This window comes from Clinocottus analis, unplaced genomic scaffold (assembly GCF_023055335.1).
Source record: "Clinocottus analis isolate CAN_PGR_092001 unplaced genomic scaffold, fCliAna1.0.p SCAF_3, whole genome shotgun sequence".
NCBI classification, from domain to species: Eukaryota; Metazoa; Chordata; class Actinopteri; order Perciformes; family Cottidae; genus Clinocottus; species Clinocottus analis.
Window position 1 is genome coordinate 9,358,022 of NW_027176042.1, and position 18,422 is coordinate 9,376,443.

An 18,422-nucleotide genomic window follows, 5' to 3' on the forward strand; every position below is an offset into this window, starting at 1 on the left:
GCTGGTAGGATTTTAATACTTTGTTTTCTTTCTTTAAAAAAAACAAACATGAAATGAGTATAATTTATAGTCAAATCGGCAATATTCCTCTGGCTTCTCTACTGTGATTCACTTTCTGTCCTTTTTAAATCAAGTCACCAAAAACTGGCAACACAGAGTTGTCTGTGTGTGTGTGTGTGTGTGTGTGTGTGTGTGTGTGTGTTTTTTTACTTTACCAGATAATCACATTCTGATCCGCATCATTGAATTAATTGTTTGTTTGGGGAAGAAAAACAAAGACAACAACAAAAACACGTTGCTTTTAAAATGTATGAATGGAAACATGAAAGTGTATAATTGCCTCCCAAACCAAGACACATCGGATCGTGTGCTTCTTTTTGCTGAACACATAACTTTCTGCAGGTTTACTGTTTTGCTTCTTCAATGGAAGCTCGGATGAATGTCTTGACTTACAGTGAAAATAGTACAATATTAATACTGATGAAAATAATTTGTTATCAAAGGTGTTTAAACATGTTTTGTATTCAAAGTCTTGAATTCAAGGAAGACCCCCAGCTCTGACCAGAGCAGCAAAGTCTCGTTACAGGGCGCCATCTTGGGGACTGCGGGGCTCGTTGCGGGCCGGCTTCTTCCTCAGCTCACCGCGTCGTCGTCTGCCGACTGGACTCCGACCGGTAGCTCCCAGTGGAGACGGACAAAGGTGACACGATATGCGGCGGGGCAACCCAACAGTCTGGTGTTCAAGTCGTTGTAATGTTTCGTTAAAACATGTAACGTTAGTTTAGTGAGTAAATGGACGAATGGCGTAGTGTCTCCGACACACATGTATAAACGTTACCTGTTAGGTGTCTGACGTGACCGTTAACCGGCGAGTGCGCGAGGAGCTTCACAATTATACAGAGAAACCGTCGCCTTGAGTAAGAAACGCACATTTATTACGAGTTTATATAGTTTAGAGTGAATACGCCGAGCAACGTTATTTTTTGTGTCACTTTAGCTACAATTTAGCTAGCAGCGGAGAAAGACTAGCTAACTTTAAAGCAAGCAAGTCAATCTCACCCGGTTGTGGTTTTAACACCGAGACGTTGTGTATTAATATATATATATATATATATATATATATATATATATATATATATATATATATATATATATATATACATATATATATATATATATATATATATATATATATATATATATATATATATATATATAACTTATATATAGTAGTTATAACGTTATACACATTTGGTATCCTTACTTTGCTGGCAACCCGCACAGACTGTCCACGGCCATTTCCCACCAAATTAAATTAAATATTTGCTTTTCAAAGTGGTTTTAAATATTTATTAGGTGAGCTCACTGTTGTCCTAGTGAGAGACGATAGGATGGCTTCCCCCAGTATTATAATCCTCCTTACATTGTATATTCCCGTGCATTCCCCTCGTGCGTCAATCTGTACGGTTCTTTTGAACTTTTGTTATGAAATGGTAAACTGGTTTATTCGGTGGTTCTTGAACACTGGAGGACCTCCAGGTTAGTGTGATTGAGCTGTTACGAAGGTCTGCCACAAGAGGTCGTTGAACCTATTAATGACAGGGACAGTTTTCTGTCAAGTTACACATTCATTATATAGATTTCCGGAATTATTAAATTGATCAGTGAGGAAGAGGGGGGGGGGGGGGGGGCTTATTATGTTATTATTATATTGCAGGTTTACGTTTGGATAGACACTTTATTTATTATCCCCATGGAGAAAGTCATGTCACAACAGCAGCACAAGAACAAACCACACTGAACAAAGAATAGTGCAAAAATAAAATAAAAATCGAAATACAAGTATTAACACACATGTTAGAAGTAGAAGAAGTGTCCTTTAAACATTCATACAAAGTGTTCAAATTTGATTTAAACTAGTGTTACTATTGCTATGTAATTTGCTTTTCTAGTTTACCCATTCATCTTTATTGTACTCTCTGACATTTAACATATTAGTTCCAGCTGTTGGCTGTACCACACACATGTGTGGAACTACACTACACAGTCACTACAAAGTCACAACTGTCTGTCAAAATGAGACTGGATTGTTTCTTTTTTAATAGCTAATTTTGTAACAAAATTATTTAATTATTTAAAAAATAATTATTTACTTCCTCCTTGACTTTTGTGTAATTACTTTTCAAAAGCAAAGTTGTGATCTGTGGTAATGTTGATATAAGACCACGTTTTCTAAAGATATACATTAGAAAACATAAGCGTGGCAGCAAATTGCAACAAATGCAGGTGAACTGTGCGTCCAATATATTCTCAGGGACCATACATTTTCTTCTAAGTCATTGAACGATCTTGTTAAATAATGCCCCGTGCTGGAACAATGTAGCAGACCCTGAGGTCACTGTATCTTTAACAGTACAACTGTGGCCTTTGTGGGAACACCTTGTTAACATATGATCGCACCAGTTCAAGAGCCAGTGATCACATGACTGTATATTAGTCTGCATGGTTAGCATTATTGTTAATACTTTTATAGGTATACATTGTATTCATTGCCTGCTTACTATTTGCTTTTATTTATATAGCAGTTATATAGCAGCCCCACTTTGATGGTTGCTTGAATTTAAGGGTGGGAACTAGTGAGACAAATGTCTCCTTAGGAACACAGCCACAGGCCTGTTCCTTTGTGTGCACATCTGCTGACTACCCATCATAGCTGTCCCTGCTGCATGTGGTCTTCTTGGTCACTGATAGGTGTGCAGAGGCTGACTGTTTTGATCCGGCCCGAGCTCCTCATGCTTTGAGTACTGCGTTTTTTAGCTCACCCATGCTAAACAAAAGACAAGCAACCAGGAAATGCACCGGCCAATCAGCAGCTGCCTTTCATTTTGTCAGCATGCGTGGCCAGTCTCAGTGTGCCTTATATTGGAGCAGTGAGTCGGACAGCTTGGAGAGCCGTGGCTGTGCTCTGAGCAGGCTGAGGGCTGACAGGGCTGTCCTCCATGTTTTAATAAGCATTGACATATCACACAGAGTTTGTAGCCATGCATCCACAGAGGTAAGCCCTATTTTCATTCTTTTACATACACAATACTGTTGATAAGGCATCAGCCACTGTGTGTGGTCCGTGCCTGAGTAATAACACAGGTTTGTCTGACAGACTGGGGGAGGGGGAAGAGTGTTTGTCACCCCACAGCACAGGAGTGGAGCTTGGAAGGAGAGCATAGCATGGCACATTACAACACACATTGCCTCTGCTAACTGGTTGGCCGTCTGGACACAGACAGTAGGAGGCCACAGGTCAAGTGTAAGGTCATTTTGTGTTTGTAGGGTACTAACTATAACCTGCTTTCTTTTCTCAAGATCAAAAGAGGATTGAGTTTTTGTGGCTGCCCCTGTCCTGTGCTGTCAAGATGGCAGGCCTGGTGAGGGATCCGAGCAGGATGGGACAGACAGGGAGCAGTGCACATGGTAGTCCCCAGAGGAATTAGCAGATGGTAAACTGACAGCACAGCAAGTTTAATTTAGGCCTCAAACTGGCACGAAAGCAAGGCAGCATTGCACTGTTGCTAATTATTTGCCAGACCAACATGGCAATGAAATACAGACAGTAAGTAGGGTTATCTACTTGTCTCATTTTTACACGATTCACCCCAAGCCCACTTCACCTAATCATGATTACTTTATTTTTTACTGGGTGAATAAAATATATATGCTTTTCGCCGGACTAAACCTGTAAGCTGCTCACTAGTTTTCTAAAATACCAATTATCCTGGGACTAAATATGTTGGAGCGGCTTATTTGTCCCGGAGTTGGAGGAATTGCCTGAGCCTAATGGTGTGCACTGCCTCCCAGTGTTGTTCTCTGCTGCCGAGTGTCAGCCATTTTAGAGAGCTTCCCCTTTCTGTCCCTCTGCTCCAAGCACACTGAGTATTTGTATGTGAGAGAGAAGGAAAGAAGAGGGGAAGGACTTCCTCTGCAAAGGCTCTGCATTGAAACCTCATCTCATCCAGAGAGGCTTGACAGGTTAGATTGAATTCTGTGTGTATGTGTGTGTGTGTATATATATATATATATATATATATATATATATATATATATATATATAGAGAGAGAGAGAGAGAGAGAGAGAGAGAGAGAGAGAGAGAGAGAGAGAGAGAGAGAGAGAGATATAGATAGATATTATGTATATGTATTGGTTTTCTGTGTGCATGAATCAGATATAATTTAGTCTATCTATTTCTACTTTATCAATATTATTATTCTTGTACATTTCATATTTTCTAGGTAGAATATGTGACGTTTGTTTTGCCATTATTAGTGGAGGATGGCTGTCTTGAACATGAGCAGGAGAACTATGGCCTGGATATAATGGTGCACATGCTGTTGCTTGACCAGAGTTCAGGAGCAGGCTGCATTGACTGGAACAGAAAATCCCCCTCCTCAGTGTTTTGTGAATGGTGCTTGTTAATTCGTCTAATCCCTTCATTCCACTATGGTGTGGGGATTGGTGCAGACCTCCACTGCCTTTTCAGTTCTCTCTCTTTGAAAATATTCACCAGTTGACTTTCTTGGACCTGCGTGGATAATGTAGTTGGCCTTGATATTTTGGCCTGGTCTTCCATTGTGTACATTTACGATTTCAGTAATTCAGTGAAATGTACACATTCAGTCAAACAGATTCATCTTCCGAAAAAAGATGGAAAAAGATGTATATTGCAATTTTGTTTATTTGTGTTTTTGTCAGCTTGGTGGATGTTGCTCACACTTAAATCTCCAGACAGATATTGATTATTGGATAGTTTATGTTAAAGAAGCGTTGCAGAAAGAGGGAGGGAGCAAAGGAGGGAGGGGGTTATGCTGCTCATGCTGCTGGGAGGCCTGTGACATTTGCAGTCCTTTCTTTGTGTCCAGTATCAGGCCCAAGCTGCATATCAACATGCTGGGGCACATAATAAGCTGCATGTGGTCTTTTACAGCAGATTCGCCTGGTGCCGTGTGTATGTGCGGTGTGTGCGGTGTGCACAGTGGTCAGAGTGAGTGAGTGAGGGAGGAAGAGAGAGAGGTAGAGAGAGGGAGTGTGTGTGTGTTCAAAATGGATGCCATACACATCCACTGGCTGAGAGCACAGTGAGGGAGAGAATCAGATCATCTCTCTGTCAAGAGCTGCATCTTACATGTCTGATAAAAGGCACACGGCCGGTGTATGTCTGCATGGAGTTTAAAGAGAGTGACACACTTGGTTTTTCTGGGGTTTTTTTTAGCAACAGTGAGGATCAGTCTCCTTTCTGCATTGCAGCACTGTGGCTGAGGAGAGCGGGGAGAAGAGAGCCTGTGTGGCACACCGAGCTGAGCACCCAATCAGCCACCTCCGTGTGGTGCTCAAGCCAATCGGCAGCCTGCAGCCGAGGTTAAAGATTGACAATTGCAGGAGAGAGCAGCAGGGAGAGAAGGCCTTCTGGGAAACCTGGACCCATCGTTTCCCTCATCCCCCTACGCCCTCAATAATTGAAAAAGATTAAAGAATAGGCTGAAGAATCTCTATGTGAGTAAGGAGAGAAAGAAAGAAAAAGGTATGCTTGTTGATTTCCTACGTTGAAGCATGGGTGTTGTGGCAATGGTGGGTGTGGAGAGGCTTGTATGTAGGTTACAATAGGCCGTTTGTGTGCTCTTTGGTCTTTGATTTAGAAATGTCGTTGTCAGGATGTAGTAGTATTGATCTTTGTCCTTGTCCCTGTCTCTTTCTCTCTTTGTCTTCTGTTGCTGTGTTTCCTGCCCTGGACATGACAGGATGTTGCTGGGGTAGATTGTGCGAGGCTGTCCAGACAGGTTAGATGAGGAGGCCAGTACAGCCATTGCACTGCACACTGCTCTCCTGTCTGCCTGTGCAGATGTGCAGTGTTCCTGTCTGATATTTCATTCTTCTTTATTGATGGAGGGGCAGGAGGTGTGTGTCTGTGTGGAGGAGGGTTAGTGAACGAGATTATTGAAATGCAAGCATGAATTTCTGTCTATTCTTCTTTTCGATGGGGCTTTCCTCGGCAGTAAGTGAAATAAAAAATTGGCAGAATTGAAGCCATCTGAACGACAAGGCCAGCGCTCTGCTTTGGCATCAGAGAAAATGGCAATAATAATAGGATCGACAACAGGACGCCTGCAAACCAAGGTGAATCATGTTGAACTGATACTGAGAAAAACCTGTTGGGCGGATTCTGAACAGAAGGTGGTTCCTAGCACGTCGTAGCCTGCATTTTCAACAATGCTGCTCGAAAGGACTCGGATTGTGATTGTGCAATCCACTCTGACATGCTGTCTGTTATTAGGCCACATGATCAATGAATGTGGTGCGGTTGTTCTAAAACAGCAGGGAACTCCCATTTACATGCTTTTTACTTTCTCTGGGTGTCAGAAGGTTCGGCCACTGGCGATTCTTTTGTTCTGTGTTGTCATGTTTACTATTTATAGATCTGTGGTCATGAGAAAGGCTCCTGATGTTTATGATTGGGCCCTGCACATTGAGCCGCTTTGGTTTCAGTGTTGGTTGTCTTTAATCAAGTGTTGTCAACATTGAGAAGTCGTCTGACTGAGTCACCTAATTGTACTTCAGAGCTTGACATTAGGATGGTTTGAGTGATATCGTTGCTGTAAAATCAATATGCAGATTTTACAACACAATTATTGTGGCCAAAAGATTTCATAATAGCCCGAAATATATAGAAAAAAATGAATAATAATTCTACTGGCCATATTATCTGTTTTTGTTTTATGTTTTTAGTAAATTAATTACACTTAAAATAGTCTGTGACTACAAATGCACAGAATTAAAGTCTGGGTTGTTTACACATCAATTCTTTTTACATTATAGACATATTTTCTTTTTTTTGATGATCATTGCAGATTCCCATCTATCTTCTAATACATTCCTTGTCTGGCATAAGTTATTTTGGAGACTCTTTATATTTTAAGTTGTCATGCAGCCTAGTTCTTTTATTTTGTGATAATACATTTTTGGATGTGCTTATTGAAATCACGAAACCTTCAGTCGAGTAGAAAACGTTGAAAACTGTGCTCTTGTCAACCGCACGCACTCAACATTTTCAGCGTTTTCCTATCCAATACAATACATACTTGGTTTAAAATGTAATCATTCATAGACACAATCTAGCTTCCCGTTGCTGGTAATAATTTAATTTCCTGTCTTTATAATTCTAAGTCTCTGAAACCTTTGTTATAAACATAGCACGTTGTAAGATGTAGTTTGAATTTGAAATTTTACAGAGGGTTTTTGATGCTTTTGTTTCCAACTAAGCGCCAAAATCAAACCATGATTACATTCATGTCAAGAAACAGCCTGCTAGCAAAATGGACCTTTCTCGTAGAGAACAACCCCATTGTAGCAGAACGGGGAAAATGTATTAACAAGTGGGTGAGCCTGTTTATTAACAAGCTTTAAAATAAATGTATTGCAGAAAAAAACAAGCATTTACATGTTGCGCAGAAGTGGAGGTCATCAATGATCAAGATCGTATTTTGAATGACACAATCAGCTGTGTTGTGAAATAAAAAGCTGAGATTTGGCCTCAGATGAGTAAATGTAACACTATTTGCAACTTTGAAACTAGGTAAATGTATTGTTTAAATTACTGGAGCTTTCATTTGGCCTCCAATGGCGGTTTAGCTTGTTCGGCTAATTGACTGTGATGTTGGAGCGTACCTCTAAAGCAGTGGTCCTCAACCTTGTTTTTAGTCTACTCTGTAACTTAAACCTTTCGTCCAGTCTACTCTATGACTTAAACCTTTAGTCCAGTCTAGTCCATAACTTAAACCTTTAGTCCAGTCTAGTCCATAACTTAACCCTTTAGTCCAGTCTACTCCATAACTTAAAAGTTTAGTCCAGTCTACTCCATAATTTGAAACCTTTAGTCCAGTCTACTCTATAACTTAAACTTTTCGTCCTGTCTACTCCCTAACTTACAACCTGCTTTACAAGGACAGGATGTTAGAAATGGAAGCAGGTTTTCAGAGCTTTTGTGGTGATCTTAGGATATTCTTTCTTGATTTTAATCCAAAACACCGGCAGAGTTTAAACGTATTTTTAAGTTTCATTTTTGGAGTAACGTATCACGTGACGTGTGTCAAGAGGTCAGACGCACAGGCAGATGTATCCGGTCATTTTTCTAAATGAAACATCTTTTTGACCTTGATCAACATTTCAACGAACCTTGATCATCAACGAATCAACATTTTTTTCATTCATTCTTTCTATGCGACTCGGTACCAAGGGACCCACGGACCAGTATCGCGGCCCGGTGGTTGGAGACCGCAGCTCTAAACAATGTGTTCTGAAGAATGTGTTGTTCTAAAGAACAATTTCAAATAGCCTCCCCCTAACTTTATGATAATAACAGTGATAGATATGAGAAATCTTTCGCTGTAGTTTATGTTTGACTGGTAACGCTTTGACGATGCTCTTTTTTGGGTCAGTGTGGCAGAGGAAGAGGAGAAAGCTGAGATTACAACAGACGGAATGGAGATCTCGACGCGATCCAAGGGTAAGAACACACAGTACTTACCAGGTTTGTTTGTGAATAGTGTGGCAAAGCGCTGTGTCTCTCTACGCAGTCATATTAATCTGGTTTTGTTTGTTTTATATTAACTCACCATGCTTACTGGCTTCACCCATGGGTGGAAGTGCAAAAAAGGTATCTTGAGTCATCTCTGGTGTTTCTTCCTGCTGAAAGAAATTTCGTTGTACTTTTGTGTGCAGTTTCGGACACGGGGTCAACGGAACGAATGACCCACAAACGAAGGATGCCGAGTCCCTCTCACTCGTCTAATGGTCACTCCTCTGCTGAAACATCCCCCTGCCCTCCCATAAAAAAGAAGAAGAAACCAGGTGCTGTTAGCAGCGGCAAAGACCAGGTACCAGTCACCAACAAAGAGGATTCAAACCGATGATCACTCACAACCTGATTGATGGATTCCCTTTTGATAGTCAGACTCACACCAGACAACCACTTTTATAAAGTAAAGCTTGAAACCTAAAATGTTACATGTTTATACAGTTGTCTTAAAGTGTCAGTTCAATCACTAATCAGATCACTAAAACTCATTCTGCTCTTACGTCCAATGTGGATAGTTTTGGTTTTACCTGCTAAAGCTCTGAGGCGTCTCCTGCCACCATCAGATGCATAACACTTTGTGATGCTCACTGCCTCTAAAAAGATTGCATTTACATGTTATTTAAAGTGATTTACAACTAAATTATATGAAGTACTATAAATTTATTATATGTATTTTAAGTTTTTCTTTACATACTTGGCAGGACATTATTGCATAGTCTGCTGCTAGTATTATTTACTTTTGAATTTGTCTTCACTTTCTTCTTGTTTTCTGAGCTTTAGTTGACAGAAAAGAACTTTCTTTGCTTGTCTTATTTCAGCAAGATATTTTAGACACGTTGGCACACCACATCCTGTTAAAATCAGTTAAAAACTCTCTGCTTTTATATTGTTACTCATAACACTGCAATATAAAAAAAAATATATATATATTAAAGCTGTCTCATTCAGCCACTCATATTCAGTGAATGATAATTGTAGGTGCACTGATACAATCGATAACATGTGTGATCAGTAATTTATACTGTCAATATTTAAATTCAGGGTAGGTTCACTGAGCATGCATGTTGTTTTGTAGGGATATCCAGCTGCTTGACATCAACACACATTAGGCACATACACTTGGAAGCTATAACCACACTCTTAACTGTTGGCCACTTCGCAGCTCCATTGAGGAAGGGGTTCTTTTAATTCGATTGATTTATTGTAGAGAAATTAAGTTAAATAAAAAAAAGGAGATATTGTGTATGTAGACAGTTCTTCAGGAATGAGTCCCTTCTGCCGTGAACCTTATCCAGTGCAGTTAACTGAGGTTGGGTCAAAGCGATACTTGTCCAGCTTCATGTACTTTTGTCCTTTTCACTAGCTATGATCGGTTGGATTTCCTGGTCGTTTATGGATGTTTGACATTTGATGAATGGATGATATTCTCATGTAATTCTGTGCACTTTTATTCATATTATTTAATTTCTTCTGTTGAAAGTCTGACTCTACCAGTGGCGAAATGTTGTGATGTGGTTACATAATATCTGGGGCAGTGATTTCAACCTTGTCTGCTCTGTTGAGATCTAAATATTTCAGTATTTCCTTGCACTAGCATGTTATGTCACTGTATTTTACAGTGTTAATGTTGTGATTATCTGCTCATATGAATCTGTATTGTTTTAATTGTTCAATCACATTTGATACTACTGGCACGAGTAACTTAGTGTGTTTTCTGAGGTCTGAAAGAAAGCTGACAACAATTTATTTAAAATAGACAGTATTTCAGTCAAACGCAATCTGAGAAAGTGCTAAGTGCATGCTGTGCTCCCTTTGTGTGTGAAGCAGTTTACAACTGCACAGTCGGTAAATGATTGCTAGTATCTTACACTTGACGTATTAAGTTGACCTTTGTAAATGATTAGTAGGAACTGAAACATCTGAACCCTTGATTTGATCCAGCCTGGCCTCACTGTTTACCCTTCTGCACATTGGGGATGATTGTGTTCAGAAACCAGTTAGTGTGTAACATGTGTGCCTTCTTTTTGTGATGCTGTGCATGTCTGCTTGGCTTCTTTAATCTCTGGCCTGATTTTGACCTTCCCATCTTTGTCTTTCTTTTGCCTGCATTCCAGTCACAGCTAAGACATGGTCCCTTTTACTATGTGAAGCAGCCAGCACTCACCACAGACCCTGTTGATGTTGTACCGCAGGACGGCAGGAACGACTTCTACTGCTGGCTGTGCCACCGCGAGGGCCAGGTGCTCTGCTGTGAGCTCTGCCCCAGGGTGTACCACGCCAAGTGCCTCAAACTACCAGCCGAGCCCGAGGGCGACTGGTTCTGTCCGGAGTGTGAGGTACTCACCCAGGAATATGTACAGTGTCGGGTCGTCGTAAACCATATTTCAAAGCATTGTGTGAAAAACCTGTAGTGATATTTGTTTAATTACTGAGGGCCTCTCAGTAAGTTTGGATGTAAATTAAAGAAAAAAAAAACACATACATTTTGTGCAATTATGGGATAAGAACTATTTTCCTCTTGATGTCTTTCAGAAAATAACAGTTGCTGAGTGTATAGAGACTCAGAGCAAAGCCATGATGATGCTAACTATAGAGCAGCTGTCTTACCTACTAAAGTTTGCCCTTCAGAAGATGAAACAGCCAGGTGTAAGTACTCTGGTCTCTCTGTCTTTCTAGGGAATACATGCTACCAAACTGATTACATTGTGTTGTGGCAGATGATCTAATTACAAATGGGGTACACTGTTTATTCCCATTGCTGCGTTTTCTAATTGTACATTTAGATGTATCACCTAGACATTGGCATGCGCTCTTTTCTGACCAGTCTTATTTTTTTAGATTGCTTATGCAACCATTATATTCCTATCAGTTGTGCCAGGTGTTAAGATCTGCACCCACAAAGATCTGCCACTCAGTCCAGCATGATACATTATTGATTTGCATGTGCAAATTGTGTCTAACAACAGAACTAATAACAATCATAGTCATTATGCTAGAATGAGCCTGTCATGGCTGGAAACCATGAAGGTGAACATGCTAGCTGGTGGTGAGGATACAGCTGCCCCTCTCACTCTCTTTCAGGATCATCCCCGCTTGTCATCTCGCTCCCCCCATGCAGCTTCCACGCAGAGAAAGACTTTTAATTGGGTAATCAATTACAACACTAACAAGACCCCATCATGATTTCTTCCTCCACTGGTTTTTCAGCTTTTGTTTGAAGTGGCTTTTAGATTTGTTTTTGTAGTAGCATGGTGGTAGCATGTGCGGTAGAAGGCTGTGCGGTCGGTTTGGCCTGAGAGTTTATTTTTCTTCACTTTCTTTTCTGTCCACTCGATTCCACAGACCGAACCCTTCCAGAAACCGGTCTCGCTTGAACAGCATCCAGATTACGCAGAGTACATTTTTCACCCTATGGACCTTTGCACTCTTGAGAAGGTAATCCACCATCTTTCACATACTCTTCTTTGATAGTATGAATGTAACAATGTTAAAAAGTTTGTCAGTCGGGCACCATCTTTACTTTTTCCACCGCAGAATGTTAAAAAGAAAATGTATGGCTGCACAGAGGCCTTCTTGGCAGATGCAAAATGGATTTTGCACAACTGTATTATATACAATGGAGGTATGTTTTATTGTGTGGTGAAAACCTTTAAGAATAATCCAGCAGATTAAAGCGATGTCATGATTTTAATAAAATGACATACATGAATAGTCTAATTGATCATCGAAATCAACTATGTTCCACCTTTCGATGCTCAGATGTTAGTTAATTTTTGCTTTTAATAATTCATTTGAATAATATAATGTTGTCAAATAATAACATGCTGTTATTATACAATATGATATATATCACATTGGATTATCAGCATAACTACTTTGTATTTATATAGTTTAATATAAACGTATGTCCTTGTTTCAGGCAATCACAAACTTACGGCTACAGCTAAAGTGATAGTAAAGATCTGTGAACATGAGGTGTGTATCTGGTTTGGATCAAAAAATATCTTTATATTTGATATTGATCGGTTGATTAATTTGAAACATGAGACGTGACAGCTGAAAACTTAATTTCATATGTCTTCTGGTTCTTTAATTGCAGATGAATGAGATTGAAGTTTGTCCTGAGTGTTATCTGTCTGCTTGCCAAAAGAGGGACAACTGGTTCTGTGAGCCTTGTGTAAGCTAGTTGAGTGACTTGAAGTTTCTGTTGTGGTTTTCCTCCGATTGTTTACCATTTTTAGAATAGATCACTAATATACAGCCTTACTGTATGTCTGCAGAGTAACCCACACCCTCTAGTTTGGGCCAAACTGAAAGGATTTCCATTCTGGCCAGCTAAAGCTCTGCGGGACAAAGATGGACAAGTAGATGCTCGATTTTTTGGTCAGCATGACAGGTATCAGTCCTCTGTGCTTCAGTTATCTGTTAGTTTGGCACACGTCACAATTTGTTCATGATGTGAATTTTTTATCACGTAGGGCTTGGGTGCCTTTAAATAATTGCTACCTCATGTCCAAAGAGATTCCATTCTCTGTGAAGAAGACCAAGAGCATCTTCAACAGTGCCATGCAAGAGATGGAGGTCTATGTGGAGAACATGAGGAAGAAGTTTGGAGTGTTTAACTATGCCCCCTTCAGGACACCTTACACTCCTGACAACAACTTCCAGATGCTGCTGGATCCCTCCAACCCGTCATCCACCCCAATCAAACCTGAGAAACAGGAGAAGATAAAGCTGAGCTTTGATATGACGGCATCACCCAAGATCTCTCTGGCCAGGACCATGCTGTCCGGGGCCGGAGTAGGAGGGAGCACAGCAGGCCGACGGCTCCCCCTCAGTGATATGCCTCGTTCCCCCATGAGCACCAACTCCTCTGCCCATACTGGTTCAGATGGGGAAACGGAGACAGCAGACAAGTCCCAGACAAAGGCTCCAAACAGCCAGTACAGTACAGGAGAAGAGTCCATGGACTGTACAGGTATTTCACCGGGTTCTCTTTAGTGTAGCAATGGGTATGTTGTGTCTAATGTCAGGGGACTTAATCTAACGATGAATTTTTCTTGACAGCATCACCTGCCCATCCTCGACCGTGTCCTGCAGGCAGTTCCTTAGACAGCCCTAAACCATTCCACTCTCAAGCTCCTGGCGCTCCCAAGCAGGAGAAGACACCACCGACAGGAAGCATACTAAACCTAAATCTTGGTGAATATTTTGTCAATTATATAGTATGCATAATAATGTCCATTATCTGTGAGCTAATACAGGTCACCATTGGACACGATTTTGCTCAAATTGAAGTCTCTCTCTTGTGTAGATACGGCTGTTAGGAACTATTTTACATTGCAATCTTCCAGATCGGAGTAAAGCAGAAATGGACCTGAAGGAGCTTAGTGAGACGGTTCAGCAGAAACAAGGAGCCACGCCAGTCCTCACCTCTCCAAAGAGACAGATCAAGAGCCGTTTCCAGCTGAACTTGGACAAAACTATCGAGAGTTGCAAGGCACAGTTGGGTCAGTGGAGGATGCATGGAAAAAAATAACAATGTCTTAAGTATTTCTGTTGAGGATAGTCAGCAGAATCATTGCCCAAATGGAAAAGTTGTTTCACAGAACACATCTTGGGATGTGAATATGTGATGATGTGTGATATATCCCACATCATTTACTTTGTTTTGCAGGTATAGATGAGATATCCGTTGATGGGTACAAAGGTGTGGAACACAGTGACTCAGAGGACTCTGATAAATCTGACTCCAGTGACAGTGAGTATGCCAGTGATGAGGAGCAAAAGACAAAAGATGGCCAGGAAGCAGCACTCAGTGATGAGGCCCAGAAGGATTCTACCAAAGGCAAAGCTAAAGACCAATCGTCTGCGAGCCGAGAGAGTAAAGCTGATTTGCCCGTGTCATCCGAGACTGCAGCAGGCGACGCCACTACAACAACACCCGATGCTCCAACTAAAGAGCAAATAAGCACAGATTCTGAAAAAGAGAGCGCAGAAAAGACCAAAGCACCTCCAGGGCCACCTAGTCTCAGGGAGAAGGGTCAGGTAAAAGAAGAGACAAAGAAGCCTGTGCCCGTGGATGACTCTGACTCAGAGAGAGAGCTGGTTATTGACCTCGGAGAGGAACAGGGAGGCAAGGACAGGAAGAGGAGCAGGAAAGGCAACACCGCCGTTAAAGAGTCTTCCGCTGGTAAAACTGAAGGTGAGAGTTGTACGTTTTTGTGTTGATCCCCCAACAAATAATCAAACACACACAGAATGGCATGTTTATTTTTAGCATATGTAAAAGTGGAAAGATCGCCAACTTTGAACAGGAGGAACTGGTAAATAATGTACTTTCCATTGTAGGGAAAGCCCTGACCCCATCGACACTCCTGTCTCAAAACAGTACAGCTCCCTCCAGCGTCTCCACACAGTCACCCATGGCCATCCCTGTCACCATGGTCTCCTTCACTACTCCCTCACCCGCAACCATAAGCCTTGCAGCTGTGTCCAGTGCCACCGCAACACCCCCCTCTTCCTCCTCCTCCTCCTCAGCCTTGACCACACCAGCGTTGAAGAAACAGCGTCCTCTGCTGCCCAGAGAGACGGTGCCGGTGGTGCAGAGAGCTGTGGTGTGGAGTCCCACTGCCAAGTTTCAGACCTCCTCTCAGAAGTGGCACATGCAGAAGGTGCAGCGACAGCAACAAAACCAGCCACCTGCGGCCGACACTGAGACGCAGGCGTCGTCTCCCAGGGAATGCCAGGCTCCAGTGCTGACCCAGGCACAGGCCACTGGGAACAGCTCGACAGCAGTGTCCTCCTCTTCAGCACAGCAGTCGTCTCAAAGCACACGCTATCAGACCAGACAGGCTGTTAAAGGTAGAAAACAATTATTCATGTTTGACTTAACACTGTGGGGGCCAGTAAATGTTGAAAATTCCTTCATGAATGGTGTTTGGAAGAAATTACAATTTACCCTTGACAGCAACTAAGTGTTTGCTAAATATAATTATATAATCAGTTTTTCCATGTCTTTGATTCGTTAGCGTTTTCTAATTCCAGCTGTTCAACAAAAAGACACTCCACTCATCACATCCACGTCGGCTGTCACCTTAGTATCCAGTAGCCCATCTTCTGTTGCCTTGATGTCGGCATCAAATTTAGGCACAGCTGTTACGTCTCCGCCGGTGGCAACCGACCTGTATATCCCCACAGCCTCAGCGGATGTAGCTGCAGACATTGCCAAGTACACAAACAAAGTTAGTATAAATGTCCATTTACATTTGCTGTGTAAGCACCAAATCCACTGGACTTCAGCACTAACGGATCCTTCTGAGGCCAAATAAAAGAGATTAAAAAAGCCCTGACAGCATTTTGGTGTATATTTCTCCCGGGGGTTTACAAATTTCAGGTGTCTATAATAAACTGAGATTCAGTTGATAGCAGTTCTTGATAGCTTTCAAACTGCATATTTGACATAAATTGAAATATATAAAACTTGAAGATGACGAGTGAAAAAAAAAAAAGTGTGGCAGTTTCCATGTTAATTGGACGTCCATAAGATACTTTTTTCTGAAATTCAAATATTAAGCTCTACTCTTTTCAGATAATGGATGCAATCAAAGGTACAATGACTGAAATCTACAATGACCTCTCGAAGAGTACTTCAGGCAATACAATAGCAGAGGTAAGTGTTTGCTCTTGGCCCTGGAGTAACTAAATATTATTGAGACCATAATAGCTGCTTTGCGTGTGACCATTTACTTAACTTATTTTTAATTCAGATAAGACGACTGAGAATCGAAATAGAAAAATTACAGTGGCTGCATCAACAAGAGCTGTCAGAAATGAAACACAATCTTGGTGAGAACTTTGTCAATCAGTAAAATACATCCCGCGAAATACATCCCCCACTTGTGTTTGATCATGCGTCTGTGCCCTTCACTGTAGAACTGACAATGGCGGAGATGAGGCAAAGTCTGGAACAGGAGAGAGAGAGGTTGGTGAGCGAGGTGAAGAAACAGACGGAGCAGGAGAAGCAACAAGCAGTGGACGAGACAAAGAAGAAACAGTGGTGTGCCAACTGCAGAAAAGAGGCCATTTTCTACTGCTGCTGGAACACCAGCTACTGTGATTACCCGTGTCAGCAAGCCCACTGGCCAGAACACATGAAGTCCTGCACTCAGTCAGGTAACAGCACATGCTAGCTTCAACATGCATTCACACATGCTCGAGTTATTCATTTTTGTATTCTTCTTCTCCAGTCTCTTTCTTGCCTACACAATCACCACTCACATGTTCATATATGTGACTTTTCACTGTTCTATTTCTAGCCACAGCTCCACAGCAAGAGCCTGAGGCTGAGTCGACAGCAGACCCCCCAAACAAAGTTTTAGGGCCAATTAGCAGTGGCCCGAACTCGCTGAGAGACACGGCAGTCTCTGCACCACCAGACAAAGACAATGACACGGAGAAGAGCTCGGACAACGTTGCTGTCACTTTATCCTGAACAAGTTTACCGTACTTGAAAATGTAAATGTGTATAGGTTTTTTTTCTCACTATAAGGATATGTATCCGTACATTTTTCTGTTAGAGCAGCTGTTAAGGGAGCAATCTAAATTATTTTTATTTATATATCTTTGTTGCCTTTCAGGGCTCACATACTGCCCCCCAGTGCACAGTGGTCTTTACATTTTAAATGTGGAATCAAAACTGAAGGCAGATAGTTAGTAACCACTAGAGGGGGCAGTTTAAAAAGTGTATACTGCATATTCACCTACTGCTTTGCAGTCTATAAAGAGCTGTCAGTATCTTAAAAGCATGCCTGAGTGTCTCAAAACATTCATCTCGTGTAAAGGACAACAATTAAACAGTTTAAGACTGCAAAAATGTAACCCGTGCTAATGGACCACCCAGATTTAGATTAGACTGTTGACAGAAATGTCTGTAAATTCTTTATTTTGTATTCTATGTTAATTTATTTGTTATTCTATTGTTGCCTGCTGTATACTGCAAAGAAAATAACAAATACAAACATTTTAAACAAGCTGTTTCTATTGTTACAATGTGGTCTAATTAAGGAATGAAGCAGTCTGAAACAAGTTCATATTTAAAAATAAATAATTGTTTAGGTTTAGTAGATAAATTGGTTTTCAACAGTTTATTTCTGAAACTCAAGATAAGATTATACAACTTGAGAAGCTATTTTCCAAAAGCAGTGCCATCGTAGGTTTTATTACATTGTTGTCTGAGAGAAACTTGTTCATGTGTTGGAATTATTTTTATATATGTAAATTTCATAAGACTAAATATTTTGTTAGTTTCACGCTGACTTTGTTCTTAACTCTTTTAATCGCTGAAATTTCATGACTATGTATGTCAGGAGTTAGTTAGGACATTAAATACTGACTTCCGAGAGATCCAACTTATGCGATTCATATCAGAAGCACAGACAAAAGTTAGAAAATCTGACTTTTGTGAATTTGCTTAATTTAAACTTTGCAATTGCAGCTTCCTACTCATTGTTACCTCACAGACACATTTCAACCTGAACCATAGTATAATAGTAAGTTAAAATGTATTCAACTTTGCTATAGGTAACTATTCATAAAATAAGGCCAAGTTGATGTTTTTTTCCAATAAAGGAAAAAAACGGCGTTTCGTCTGTGTTTTCATGAAGCCACTAAAGAGCTGCAGACACAGAGTTCTCTCGCACGCGCATGACAGGAGACCGTTCATTTCCTTTCTTTGGGTTTTATTATCAGCAGCAAAAAAACCCTGACAAAGTATACAACAGAATAAACGTTCAAAACGAT

The 18,422-nt window shown here is 40.9% G+C and overlaps 1 protein-coding gene across 16 annotated transcripts; it reads left to right on the plus strand.

Moving 5' to 3' along the window:
- Positions 1-551: 551 nt before the first annotated feature.
- On the plus strand, positions 552-17,653 carry zmynd8 (zinc finger, MYND-type containing 8). 16 transcript variants are annotated; one of them, XM_068593748.1, is made up of 23 exons: positions 604-700; positions 3,361-3,494; positions 5,297-5,570; positions 8,482-8,549; positions 8,765-8,919; positions 10,736-10,957; positions 11,154-11,267; positions 11,703-11,768; positions 11,964-12,056; positions 12,156-12,243; positions 12,541-12,596; positions 12,721-12,798; positions 12,902-13,017; positions 13,100-13,599; positions 13,689-13,823; positions 13,976-14,131; positions 14,299-14,826; positions 14,973-15,485; positions 15,669-15,865; positions 16,213-16,293; positions 16,391-16,469; positions 16,557-16,796; positions 16,940-17,653. In XM_068593748.1, exons 4-23 carry the CDS (start codon positions 8,525-8,527, stop codon positions 17,113-17,115), a joined length of 3,618 nt encoding a protein of 1,205 aa, XP_068449849.1. In that variant the 5' UTR covers positions 604-700; positions 3,361-3,494; positions 5,297-5,570; positions 8,482-8,524; the 3' UTR covers positions 17,116-17,653. The 16 variants fall into 16 exon arrangements, with proteins under 16 accessions (XP_068449851.1, XP_068449849.1, XP_068449844.1 ...); XM_068593752.1 differs by lacking the exons at positions 604-700; positions 3,361-3,494 and adding exons at positions 5,788-5,826; positions 6,043-6,163 and having other exon boundaries at positions 5,262-5,542; XM_068593743.1 differs by lacking the exon at positions 5,297-5,570.
- Positions 17,654-18,422: the final 769 nt, after the last annotated feature.